Below are 13,226 nucleotides of genomic sequence, written 5' to 3'. Positions count from 1 at the left end.
CGTACGAAATATTTTTTAAAAGTTATTTCTCAGCACCCTTAGAAGCTTTGCAGACTGTGTCTATCCTCCCTGCATACAGATTTCTATGCAGGAAGATTGCTCGTTGCGTGTGGGCCACTCTCACACATTTATCTGATATTAGCAACAAAGGGCCAACCACTTTGGTCAAATTGTTGGATATACTGGCTTCTATTTTGGAGTATGTCGGTTCTCTTCAGTGCTTGTTTTACATGAGCGTTGTTGTTAGTTTTTCAAGATCTATACTTTTTACCTCCTGAAAAGTTGTCCACTTGTGTCTTCAATACTTTGAGATGATTTCGACTGTGAACGTTTGATTTTGTCTTTGCATATTCGCTTACACAAGTGTTGTCATGGCAACGCGTCGTGGCTGCCATGAACTGCAGCGGCAGCGAAATGCATGAAATTGGAAGAGAATTGCAATGTTCTCTATTGATTTTTATTTTCAGAACTATTAATATGCTACAGTTATTGCAAATAGAAATTCAGTACTGAGATGATAACTTTAAGTCGCTATGGTTTTATGGTGTTTATACAACTCTTCCTTCTAGCGATAGATCTTTGTATCAATACCTTTTCAGACTTTGCGTACAATGATGCAGTAACCTTGTTGATATTGTTCATGTAAGACATGTGTAATTAGATACTATTTTACATTTTCTATAAAGTGTTTGACACTTAAGGTTTTTGTGTATGATGCAGAATCCAGGACGTTCTTCTAGTATTTGGCGCTATTACATTCTTCTTGAGTCTGTTTTCCACATTTGTCTTCCAGGTAGATCGCTTTTTATTGACACCAGAAATTACGCTTCATAAAACGGAATTAATTTTAATGTCGGCCTTTACTTCTTGATTTGCAGGCTGGCTTTCTGGGATCCTTATTCCGCCAGTTTCGTGCTACAGTTTTTATATGCGCTACTTACGTTACACTTACGGTATCATACCATATTTTAGTCGTCAGGTTTCGCTGGCAGCATATGTGGAGTCTTCAGTTCCCCAACTGCATACTGGCGCTTTATGTGTGTCAGCGAATTTGTGAGTACCTTTAAATGGCACTTTTCATTATCTTATATCATAGTTATCGTTTTGAACTAATTATGCCCGTATACGCTCGCAGTGTTAGGCTGCAGAACGAAAATTCGATCAGTATCTTACGCAAACATGAGAAACTGTCATCCTGTACAGCACTCTCGTCTCAGGGTGTTGATAATATAGAGAAACTGAAGACCCCTCTATTTATGCTAGAATAACATATGTATTGGAGTACTGTGACAAAAACAATTCTTGTAGAGAGAAGTTTTAAGTTCCACAATTGAATTACACATACATGAGTTGCAAATTAGTTTTCTTGTTCTGGAAGGTACACAAGCCTCTGTAAGAGTGATGTAACAGTTTAGATTAGAGTAGATTTAGTTTTCGTTCTCGTTCCATAGACCCAAAAAATGGGATGATTCTCATGCGTCTCAGAAAGTATAACATAAAACATTTTTGTGGTACTGGATTCGTTTTCCTTGCAGTATTAGAAAAATAATAATAAATTTAATATGAACATAAGAATGTGTAAGGTTAAATCCACTATCTGTTGACATGTTATATTCGTCAGAGCTTTACCATAAAATCACTGAAAATGAACGAAGATGAGGAACATCAGTTACTCATATCACTCTAGAGCCAGTTATAGGAAGAGAGAGATGTACATGTACATAGATGGAAGTCAAGTAATATGCCCTAGGCATAAATGGAAATTCCATTGAACACCACTTCCAGTACTTGCCTCATCAATGGACCTGGTATAGCTTTGTCAGTCATTTGCACTCCTCCAAGTGATAGTCTGTATTTTGGACTTAACCACATAAGTTACTTTGAAAGAGTATTAATCACATTTTGAACAAACAGTTGATGAGTCTTCATATGTAGGAATTCCTAGTTGAATTTAGGCTACATGAGAATGCAAATATTGGAATGTAGATAGACGGCCGGTTTTGGTCCAGTACTACAATAAATACCTGACAGTAATTTATTTATTTATTTGTTCTAGATGATGGAAAAAAAACGAAACCACATGAACACATTACATAACGTTGCTGAGAAGTACAACATGTGCAACAAGTAAACTATTGGTACAACTAGAACATGAAATTTTGATACAAAACACTTCTCGAAACCTAAAAATACATGAATACATATCACATTGCTGAAAAGTATAGCACACAAAAACCTGCTGGCGCTATATCCATCATAACTAATGCAGCACTAGACCCCTTGTCTGAGAAGGTGTGTTGCACCACTTCTGGAACAGAAAACTAACAGCAGAAACATTCTTTTGCAAAGATAAGCACATCATAGATGGTACATCAGTTAACAGAATAAAAAGAACTCCACAGTTAATGAGGGCCAAGTATTCCTGTAAGCTAATGTATTTACTTACATTGGAGTAACACTTCTCAACAAGCAATGATTTTAACTGTGCTCTAGAAGCTGTTTCCGTCTCCAACCTGTTCATGTAAATTGGCAGTGCATGATAAAGGTGACATGGCTCATATATCTTTGAGTATGAGTTATTCTTATTTGTCATCAACACACATTTGTATAAGTACAATGAGGGTGCTGTAAGCAGACAGAACTTCTTAAATAGGAGCTTGCAAGTGAGCCCTAGCAGAGTTATGTGACAACATTTGAATGGCCCTTTTATCTAATGTAAAAATTTCATTCAATCATCTATTAATTTTCTCCCCAAAAAATATTCCATAAGCTACAAGGGAATTGAAGTAACCAAAATAAGCCCTTCTAGCATTATCTGAGGAGAAAACTTTAGAAATGGTTCTCAGAGCAAAACATGCAAACTGAGTCCCTGGGAGAGTAAAGATACATGGTCTTTCCAGATTAAGACGTGATCAACAAACATATCTAAAAGTGTTCTATATTTTTCCCTTCCCAACTCATTTCTGCCCAGTACCAGTTCGAGATCTCGGTTTTGGTTCCTCTTTCCAAATTGAATGCCAACGGCTTTGCTGCAGTGGTAACACTGGTTCCCATCAGATCACCGAAGTTAAGTGCTGTCGGGCTGGGCTAGTACTTGGATGGGTGACGATCCAGTCTGCCGAGCGCTGTTGGCAATCGGGGTGCACTCAGCCCTTGTGAGGCAAACTGAAGAGCTACTTGATCGACAAGTAGCGGCTCCGGTCTCAGAAAGTGACATACGGCAGGGACAGCGGTGTGCTGACCACATGCCCCTCCATATCCGCATCCAGTGACGCCTATGAGCTGAGGATGACATGGTGGCTGGTCAGTACCATTGGGCCTTCATGACCTGTTCGGGAGGAGTTTCGTTTTTAGTTCCAAATTGAATATAATTTGTTTTCTTCGCATTATGGGTTAGCCTGTTGGCATTGAACTGTGAATGCAAGGACTTGAGGACTCGATCAGTTGTGGGCAGAGATTCCTTGACATTTCTCACTATTACACTAATGTCATTTGCAAAAATGATCTTGGCTGCAGTTTCTGAGAGGTTTTATCATTTACATACATAACAAACAAGAGGAGGCCTAATACACTGCCATGTGGTGCATCCATCTCGACTTTCTTTGCATCAGATACTAATCTAATTTTATGATTAGAATGGACTGATGCGATTTCCATAACCTGTGATGTATTTTGCAAATATTATTGAAATCTCTTGTTTTTCGTCCCTATTACTCCCATTGCTTCCAGCCTATCTAAAAGAATTTCATTACTAATTGTATCAAAAGCTTTAGGAAGATATGAATTAACTCCTACAACACTATTGTTCCTATCCAAATTTCTATTTAATCTGTTTAATCCATTATTGCTGTATCTGTACTCCTACCTGTTTGAAAGCCATCTGCTTATTACTCATTGAATGTGGTTGCTTAAGTACCAGGTGATTTGTTGTTTCATTAGTTTCTCAATTACTTTAGAAAATGCCGAGAGGAGTGAGACGGATCAGTAATTTTCAACTTAATGCCTATTACCACTCATGAATAAAGGTTGAGGTTTTTAAAAGAAGAATGCAGTGCACATTCATTAAATACTTATTCTTTTTCTGGAACTGTTTGTTGGTTTATATATAAATGTGGTAGTAATGGCTTTTATTGCCACAATGGTCAGATAAAAAGTAAAAGGATTTGTTAAACAGATTTAGTGAATAAAGCATAATACCAAGAAAAACTCGAACTGGTACTGGGCAGAAATGAGTTGGGAAGGGAAAAATATAGAACACTTTTAGATATGTTTGTTGATCACGTCTTAATCTGGAAAGACCATGTATCTTTACTCTCCCAGGGACTCAGTTTGCATGTTTTGCTCTGAGAATTGTGAAAAAATGTTGCATACATGGAAGAGACCTGGAGACACCAGAAGGTTTCAGGTCGATTATATAATGGTAAAAAGAGATTTGGAAACCAGATTTTAAATTTCAGGACATTTCCAGGGGCAGATGTGGACTCTGGCCACAATTTATTGGTTATGAACTGTAAATTTAAACTGAAGAAATTGCAAAAAGGTAGGAATATAAGGAGATGATACCTGGATAAAGTGAAAGAACCAGAGGCTGTAGAGAGCTTGAGGGAACAATTGAGAAGAACAGGGGAAAGGAATTCAGTAGAAGAAGAATGTGTAGCTTTGAGAGATAAAAGAATGAAGGTAGCATAAGATTGAGTAGGTAAAGAGGAGGGCTAGCAGAAATCCTTGGGTAAGACAAGAGATACTGAATGTAATTGATGAAAGGAGAAAATATAAAAATACAATAAATGAAGCAGGTGAAAGGGAATACAAAAATAAAAAAAAGTGAGTGAGATTGACAGGAATTGCAAAATGGCTAAGCCGGAATGGCTAGAGAACAGATATAAGGGTTTAGAAGCTTATATCTGTAGGGGGAAGATATATGTCGCCTACAGGAAAATTAAAGAGGCCTTTGCAGAAAAGAGAACCACCTGTATAAATTCCAAGAGTTCAGATGGAAAACCAGTCCTAAGCAAAGAAGGGAAAGCAGAAAGGCGGAAGGGTCTATACAAGGGAGATGTACTTGAGGGCAACATTATGGAAATGGAACAGGACATAGATGAAGGTGAGATGGGAGGTATGATACTGCGTGAAGAGTTGGACAGAGCACTGAAAGACTTAAGTCGAAACAAGGCCCATGGAGTAGACAACATTCTGTTAGAACTACTGATAGCCTTGGGAAAACCAGCCATGACAAAACTCTTCCATCTGATGTGCAAGATGTGTGAAGCAGGTGAAATAACCTCAGACTTCAAGAAGAATATAAATCCAATTACAAAGAAAGCAGTTGCTGACAGGTGTGAAAATACAGAAACCACATGGCAGTTATAAGAGTCAAGGGGGTTGAAAGGGAAGCAGTGATTGAGAAGGGGGTGAGACAGTATTGTAGCCCATCCTCATTGTCATTCAATCTGTATATTGGTCAAGTAGTAAAAGAAACAAAAGAAAAATTTGGAGTAGGAATTAAACCCAGGTTTGCCAGTCACATTGTAATCCTGTCAGAGCCAGCAAAGGACATGGAAGAGCAGTTGAATGGAGTGGACAGTGTCTTGAGAGAAGGGTGTAAGATGGTCATCAACAAAAGTAAAACGAGAATAATGGAATGTAGTTGAATTAAATCAGCTGATGCTGAGGGAATTAGATTAGGGAATGAGGCATTTAAAGTAGTAGATGAGTTTTGCTATTTGGGCAGCAAAATAACTGGTGATGGTTGAAGTAGAGAGGGTATAAAATATAGACTGGCAATGGCAAGAAAAGCATTTCTGAAGGAGAGAAATTTGTTAACTTTGAAAATAGATTTAAGTCTCAGGTAGTCATTTCTGAAAGTGTTTGTTTGGAGTGATGCCATGTATGAAAGTGAAACACGGGCGATAAACACTTAAGAGAGAAGAGAATAGAAACTTTTGAAATGTGGTGCTATGGAGGAATGCTGAAGATTAGATGGGTACATCACATAACTAATGAGGAGTACTGAATAGAATTGGGGAGAAAAGAAGTTTGTGACACAACCTTACTAGAAGAAGAGATCGGTTGACAGGACACATTGTGAGACATCAAGGGATCACCTATTTAGTTCTGGAGGGAAGTGTTGGAGGTAAAAATCGTAGAGGGAGACCAAGAGATGAAAACAGTTAGCAGATTCAGAAAGATGTAGGTTGTGGTAGTTACTTGGAGATGAAGAGGTTCCACATGGTGGAGTTGCATGGAGAGCAAGCTGCATCAAACCAGTCGTCGCACTGAAGACCACAATAAAACCAAGAAAAAGCATGGTAAATAATGCTTTGGTCAGCATATTTAGATAATTTTTACTGGGAGAACAGCAAGCAAGGATTTACCATGCAAATGCTATAAGCTAATAATTATGATTTCTAGTACCTACTTCATTATGACACTTTAAATTCAATTCCACTTTTGAAAAATGTGATGGTATATTTGACAAAGATTGTGTATGGAAGGTGAAAGAATACAGATAGATCACTGCTCACAGAACATGTAACATCACCAGAATGAAACAAATGTGGATAGACTCTTCAGTCATGAAACCAGACAAATAAACCACATTTACTAATACCATTATGGAAAACACTATGTTGAGTACATTGTATGGTTATGGAATGCAAAAAAATATGGAAACAGAAATTGGAACACCTTCAGGTAACTCATGAAAGACTATTGCCCACTGTGGAATATAAAGCAGCACCTCTTCAGTGGAGTTAAACAACGCATATATGGGATAGTAGCTGACTGAAGGTGGGTAGTGTGGTCCAACATGGCACAATTTTGCCTCTGTTTCAAGTGATTCAAGGCATGGAGGGCACTGATGGCCTAATGCAGTATTTCCCGACACAGTGTGTGGATAGTGCAGTTCAGGACGGATGTTCTATGGCATTTTGTATTATGACACAGGCCTGCTCTTTCAGATTACCGTGAATGTGAAACAGTATGTTTATTTTAGCATTCTCCATCTCCAAGTGTTGCCTTTCTTTGTAATGTGGAGTAATGAATGTAATTTTTCCTCCTGTAATTGTAATTATGTACATCATAGTTCAAAAGGAGAAGTTATGTAAAACCTGCATAGTAAAATTTCAATACAAAGTGAGAAAGGTTCTCCTTGGTAACTCCTTCTATTCCATAGAATAATTTCTATTACTGTAATGTGTAAAATGTGTTGGGTAGGAGTTACCAACTCACATCTATATATCTTTTCTTTGTTTTTGAAAAAATAAAATAAAAAACTTTAAAATGTTCAGAATGTAACCACATGTACAAATTAATTTGTGATGTGAATGCAAAATGACTCATTCCACATCATTATGATCCATCGCGAGAAATGATCTGTGGAACATGTAACAAAATAACTCTACATCTTCGTGGTGCGTATGTTGATTTATTTTTATCGTCCTTTGATCATATGAAGTACATTGTACAAGATCATATTGACAATAACAGTAGTGGAATTGTGGTTCATTCATCTCATGATGTAGATTAGCATACCATTGGTTTGCAACTGTTTGGTTTTGAATTGCATCATGTGATTCTTAGATATGTTTAGATTCAATGCATTTAGCTGAGACCAAGTTTCTAAGGTACTTGGGGTACTGAACACAGTTTTAGCAATTTTTCTGAATTTTGATTTTCAACTCAGACAGAAGTGTCATCTGCAAACAGATGGGGACCTGATATTTAATGCAAAGTCATTTATGTAGAAGAGAAATAGGATTGGGTCTAGCATGGAGCCTTGTTGACCACCCTGAGATATTTTTTTTCATTCAGAATTATAATTTGTCCTATTTAAAGAGATTCTAACTCTTTGCTTTCTGTTTGATGAGTAGGATTTAAACCATTGTACGGTACTGCCCCTAATGCCATACTTTTCAAGTTTGTAAATAAGCAATGCATGATTTACAGACTCAAACGCCTATGTGAGATTGCAGAAAATTCCTGTGACCTCACTGCTCCTGTCTAGTGGTGTATTAATTTTCTCAATGAAACTGTTCACTGCATCTATGGTGTTTTTTCCCTTGTTGAAGACTAAATTGATGTTTAGAATATACACTTCTGGAAATGGAAAAAAGAACACATTGACACCGGTGTGTCAGACCCACCATACTTGCTCCGGACACTGCGAGAGGGCTGTACAAGCAATGATCACACGCACGGCACAGCGGACACACCAGGAACCGCGGTGTTGGCCGTCGAATGGCGCTAGCTGCGCAGCATTTGTGCACCGCCGCCGTCAGTGTCAGCCAGTTTGCCGTGGCATACGGAGCTCCATCGCAGTCTTTAACACTGGTAGCATGCCGCGACAGCGTGGACGTGAACCGTATGTGCAGTTGACGGACTTTGAGCGAGGGCGTATAGTGGGCATGCGGGAGGCCGGGTGGACGTACCGCCGAATTGCTCAACACGTGGGGCGTGAGGTCTCCACAGTACATCGATGTTGTCGCCAGTGGTCGGCGGAAGGTGCACGTGCCCGTCGACCTGGGACCGGACCGCAGCGACGCACGGATGCACACCAAGACCGTAGGATCCTACGCAGTGCCGTAGGGGACCGCACCGCCACTTCCCAGCAAATTAGGGACACTGTTGCTCCTGGGGTATCGGCGAGGACCATTCGCAACCGTCTCCATGAAGCTGGGCTACGGTCCCGCACACCGTTAGGCCGTCTTCCGCTCACGCCCCAACATCGTGCAGCCCGCCTCCAGTGGTGTCGCGACAGGCGTGAATGGAGGGACGAATGGAGACGTGTCGTCTTCAGCGATGAGAGTCGCTTCTGCCTTGGTGCCAATGATGGTCGTATGCGTGTTTGGCGCCGTGCAGGTGAGCGCCACAATCAGGACTGCATAGACCGAGGCACACAGGGCCAACACCCGGCATCATGGTGTGGGGAGCGATCTCCTACACTGGCCGTAGACCACTGGTGATCGTCGAGGGGACACTGAATAGTGCACGGTACATCCAAACCGTCATCGAACCCATCGTTCTACCATTCCTAGACCGGCAAGGGAACTTGCTGTTCCAACAGGACAATGCACGTCCGCATGTATCCTGTGCCACCCAACGTGCTCTAGAAGGTGTAAGTCAACTACCCTGGCCAGCAAGATCTCCGGATCTGTCCCCATTGAGCATGTTTGGGACTGGATGAAGCGTCGTCTCACGCGGTCTGCACGTCCAGCACGAACGCTGGTCCAACTGAGGCGCCAGGTGGAAATGGCATGGCAAGCCGTTCCACAGGACTACATCCAGCATCTCTACGATCGTCTCCATGGGAGAATAGCAGCCTGCATTGCTGCGAAAGGTGGATGTACACTGTACTAGTGCCGACATTGTGCATGCTCTGTTGCCTGTGTCTATGTGCCTGTGGTTCTGTCAGTGTGATCATGTGATGTATCTGACCCCAGGAATGTGTCAATAAAGTTTCCCCTTCCTGGGACAATGAATTCACGGTGTTCTTATTTCAATTTCCAGGAGTGTAGAAAATTTTGCAGTGAACGTTTGGATTTGGCTAACGGCAACTTTTTCAAATATTTTAGATAGAGTGGGAGAATTGAGATAGGATGATGATTTCCCATGATGACTGTTGATCCCTTTTTGAAGAGTAGTTTGACTTTGGCATATTTCTGTACCTCTGGGCAACAGCCCTCTTCAGAAAACGGATACTATTTGAGCTAGTGGGTTTGCAATTTTGTTGTGTACTGCTTTAATAACTTTGATGGGTGTTCCATTCCAACCAGCAGAGTTTTTATTTTTTAATGCTAGTATTGAATTTTCTACATTCTTCATAGAAACTTTTAAAAATTTTGTAAGGTGTTCAGAGTTTTCATTTAGACCAAAGGGATTTACTTTGTTGTGATAATCTGTTACATTTACATCAGACTTTGCTGCATTTGTAAAGAATTCATTAAAGCACCCTGGTATTTGAGTTGGTCTTAAAATAGTGTTTTCTTTTTTCTTCAGTGTTAATTTTTGGAATTTCCTGATTACAGGCTTTAACACCTAATTAAATCTAAGATTTAATGACTGAACACTCAGCCTTTGTCTTATTTTCATGGTTTAAAATTAGCCTGTTATTTGCCAGTTATTTTGCTGTCTTGACATCTCTTTTACATATCTCTAATATTGTTACATTCCATCCTGAATTTTCCTTTGTTTGATTTTATAGAGTCTAACATATTCAGTGAAATCAGAATCTTTATTACATTTTAATTTTTTGTGCAGTTGCCTTTTCCTTACACTGGAAATTCTTATGCCTTAGGTTAATCCACTTAAATTCATTTGTCACTTTATTGCTGCAGAGTCTATGTGGAAATGTTTCATCAAAGACACCAAGAAAACTATATAGGAATTTTTCAAAGTTTTCGTCACTTGAGTAAACAATGATCAAAAGGCCATTTTTTTCTCTTTTGGCTTATTACTAAATACCAGCAAGTTTTCTTTGACCAAGTTCATTTTCATATGTGTTTTTACACTTGAAATGTTAGTTACTGTCTGTGGCAGCTCAATGAACAATGCAAAGTGATCTGGCCATTGTCTCTGGTAGATTCAAAGAAATTCAATTTGGAACCAAGTTTATTTGCGAAATCCATGAATGTTGAAGCATAGCTACTGCCACATGTGTAATCAATATTAAAATCAGCAGCTATTAGATTTTTTTTTCTTTTTTCCTCTACAAAGATGTTCTAGCATAATTTTAAACTTAGCTAAGAGTAGTTCTGTTGTTGACCTCCCTAGGATTCTATTAAACTACATGAAATGGAGCCAATATGTATGCATAAGATTTGCAGCTATAGTTGAATCTGCATGAGTTGATCCCTGGCAGTTACAATGGGCTGGGTGTGGCAGCTTTGTTGGCCTAACTCAACCAGCGTAATGTGATTTTGTAAATGTTTATATGGCTATGCCTCCCTGTTGTCACAGGAGTGAAGACAGCTACTTCTTTTGCCATTAGGGCTTCACAGCTGAAAGCTGGGAACAGTGCTATGAGCTGTCAGATATCTTCTTAAGCCATCTCAACTGTAGCCCACTAGTTGAGAAGGCATGTGTCACAGTTATTTTGCAATGAGGAAATATTCTGTAGTTATATTTTGCACAGGTATTGTATGCTGAGGTGATTTTTGTGAGAGGTACTTTGTAGTGATAAAGAAATGTCAGAGTAACTGACTCCTCCCAGAAAGCTATTCAGAATCTCTTGCTGCATGTTAAATTACATGCAAATAAAAGAACAGCACAAAAATTTAAAGGAAATCTACACCAAGTTGTTGTTAATGAGTCTGTACTGGTAGCCTTTTAGTAAGGAATTTTAATATAATTGTTCAAGATACTGCTACCAGGCACTGCCCACAGTGATTTTGAAATTTCCATTAACAGAGGAATGGAAGTTTTAATTATTTTAGCAGGCAGTAATTGCTGCTACACAACTATTTCAATGAAACAGAATTGTGTTAATGTCACCTTTATAGTTTAAGTTTTATGGACTGAAAGAACAGCTCAAAAGATAAGATAGCCTCTTAAAAGATGGTGAAGTTCTTAAAGGGAGGTATCTTGTGTGCATGTTGTCAGAATGTGTGTAGTTTCATGCTGTTCTTTGTAATCAAGCTTTCCGAGACAACTTGACATCTTCGAAGAAAAATGCGAGTCCATCGGTTAAACAGACATTTCCACACCATTTTTGGTGCTGTTCCGATACTCAGAGATTTGAATTGGTGCATTGCACACATTGAGTGAGGTGACATAGTGGTTAAGTCACTCGGCTCTCATTTGAGATGAATGGGGTTCAGTTATCTGGCGATCTAGCTTTAGGTATCCTGTGGCTCCCTAAACTGATTAAAACAAATGCAGAGATGATTCCTGTGAGAAAGGCACAGCCAATTTTCCTGTCTTCTGAGTACAATTGGAGTTTATGCCCTGTTTTGTATGATCTTGTTGATGGTGGAATGTTAAATCTTAATCTTCGTTCTCTCAGCAATTCTGAATTTTTCATTCATAAAAAAACGTATATCTCTGAAGGCCTGCAATTTTGTGTTCATTTGTTCGTTTATGTTTCTGTTACCTGTTCAATCTGTGCTCTACCTAACTGTTTTATCTGTTATGCTGACTGTCTAGGCTTATGTGTTTAACTTTATTGTTTGCATTATATCGAGTATAGAGTACATTGTAGTTTTAGTAGTGTGTATACTAAAACACACACTCACCCCACACTTTTGTGTGTGTGTGTGTGTGTGTGTGTGTGTGTGTGTGTGTGTGTGTTTGTTTTAGTATATACATTACCACAAATACGCCTTCCCATTCACCTTATTCATCCTGATTGTTCAATTAGACCATATATATATTAATGTTATAATAATTTTATGTATATTTACCTTTTTAAAAATAATTCCTCAATTTTTTTTCCAGTGGCTGTATTTTACTATTACTTCTACAAGAGAACAGTATTACGATTAAGTGACCCACGTTTTTATGAAGATTTCGATGTTTCACTATATGAGAAACAGTGAGAAATTCTTAAGATGCTTGTTACAGTTATTAACATAAGATGTTCAGTGGAGTTGTTGTAAGCCTTCAATGATAATAAATTTTGAATGTTACTGTGAATTGAGAAAGTGTATTTTTTGGATTAATATGAAGATACTCCCACATTCCATTAAGCAACCAAATAATTGTCATTATGTTGCAGTTGTCAAGTTTCTTTCACTATTATTGGCATACAAAAATGCAACATTTACCTAAAAAATTCATAGAACTCTGAAGTATAAAGCCAGAAAGAAAACTAAACATTATAAAACAGTGGCAGTACAGTATGCTGTATGAAAGTCGTACACCAGTACTCTTGAAGAAAGACAGGAAGAAAATTACATCAGCAGAGATAGAATGATCATGAACTACAAGCCAAAGGGCCAGCTGGACAGTGAAGTGTTCGATGTTCGAGGACAAGATGGTTCTTGGAACTGGCTGTGCAGCCTACTCTGAGAAGTGAAGATGATGTGGTTGAAGGTAGTGGTGATGACTTTAAGCAATTTAATTGCCAACATCTTCATCAGTAGTGTTGCATGGTAGAGGGTACTTCCTATTATGCCAGTTATTAGGACATCTTCTCTGGGTATAGGACTAATAAATAATCTCAAAAAGTAACCACATACACTCCTGGAAATTGAAATAAGAACACCGTGAATTCATTGTCCCAGGAAGGG

At 38.9% G+C, this 13,226-nt stretch overlaps 1 protein-coding gene across 1 annotated transcript; it reads left to right on the top strand.

The window, feature by feature from the left end:
* Window positions 1-227: 227 nt before the first annotated feature.
* On the top strand, window positions 228-12,630 carry LOC124799624 (transmembrane protein 138). Its single transcript, XM_047262935.1, has 4 exons — window positions 228-642; window positions 721-793; window positions 879-1,053; window positions 12,433-12,630. The coding sequence occupies exons 1-4, from the start codon at window positions 515-517 to the stop codon at window positions 12,531-12,533; spliced, it is 477 nt and encodes a 158-aa protein (XP_047118891.1). The 5' UTR covers window positions 228-514; the 3' UTR covers window positions 12,534-12,630.
* Window positions 12,631-13,226: the final 596 nt, after the last annotated feature.

The sequence above is a fragment of the Schistocerca piceifrons genome, chromosome 1 (genome assembly GCF_021461385.2).
Source record: "Schistocerca piceifrons isolate TAMUIC-IGC-003096 chromosome 1, iqSchPice1.1, whole genome shotgun sequence".
NCBI classification, from domain to species: Eukaryota; Metazoa; Arthropoda; class Insecta; order Orthoptera; family Acrididae; genus Schistocerca; species Schistocerca piceifrons.
Note: the sequence above shows the minus strand (reverse complement) of the source record. Positions and strands in the feature narration are given on the sequence as shown.

Excerpts from the sequence above, each read along its gene's own strand:
- LOC124799624 (XM_047262935.1), top strand. The coding sequence starts at position 515 with ATGATAACTTTAAGTCGCTATGGTTTTATGGTGTTTATACAACTCTTC. Across the intron at positions 643-720 it reads ACCTTGTTGATATTGTTCAT|AATCCAGGACGTTCTTCTAG; the intron begins GTAAGACATGTG and ends TGTATGATGCAG. Across the intron at positions 794-878 it reads TTTCCACATTTGTCTTCCAG|GCTGGCTTTCTGGGATCCTT; the intron begins GTAGATCGCTTT and ends CTTGATTTGCAG.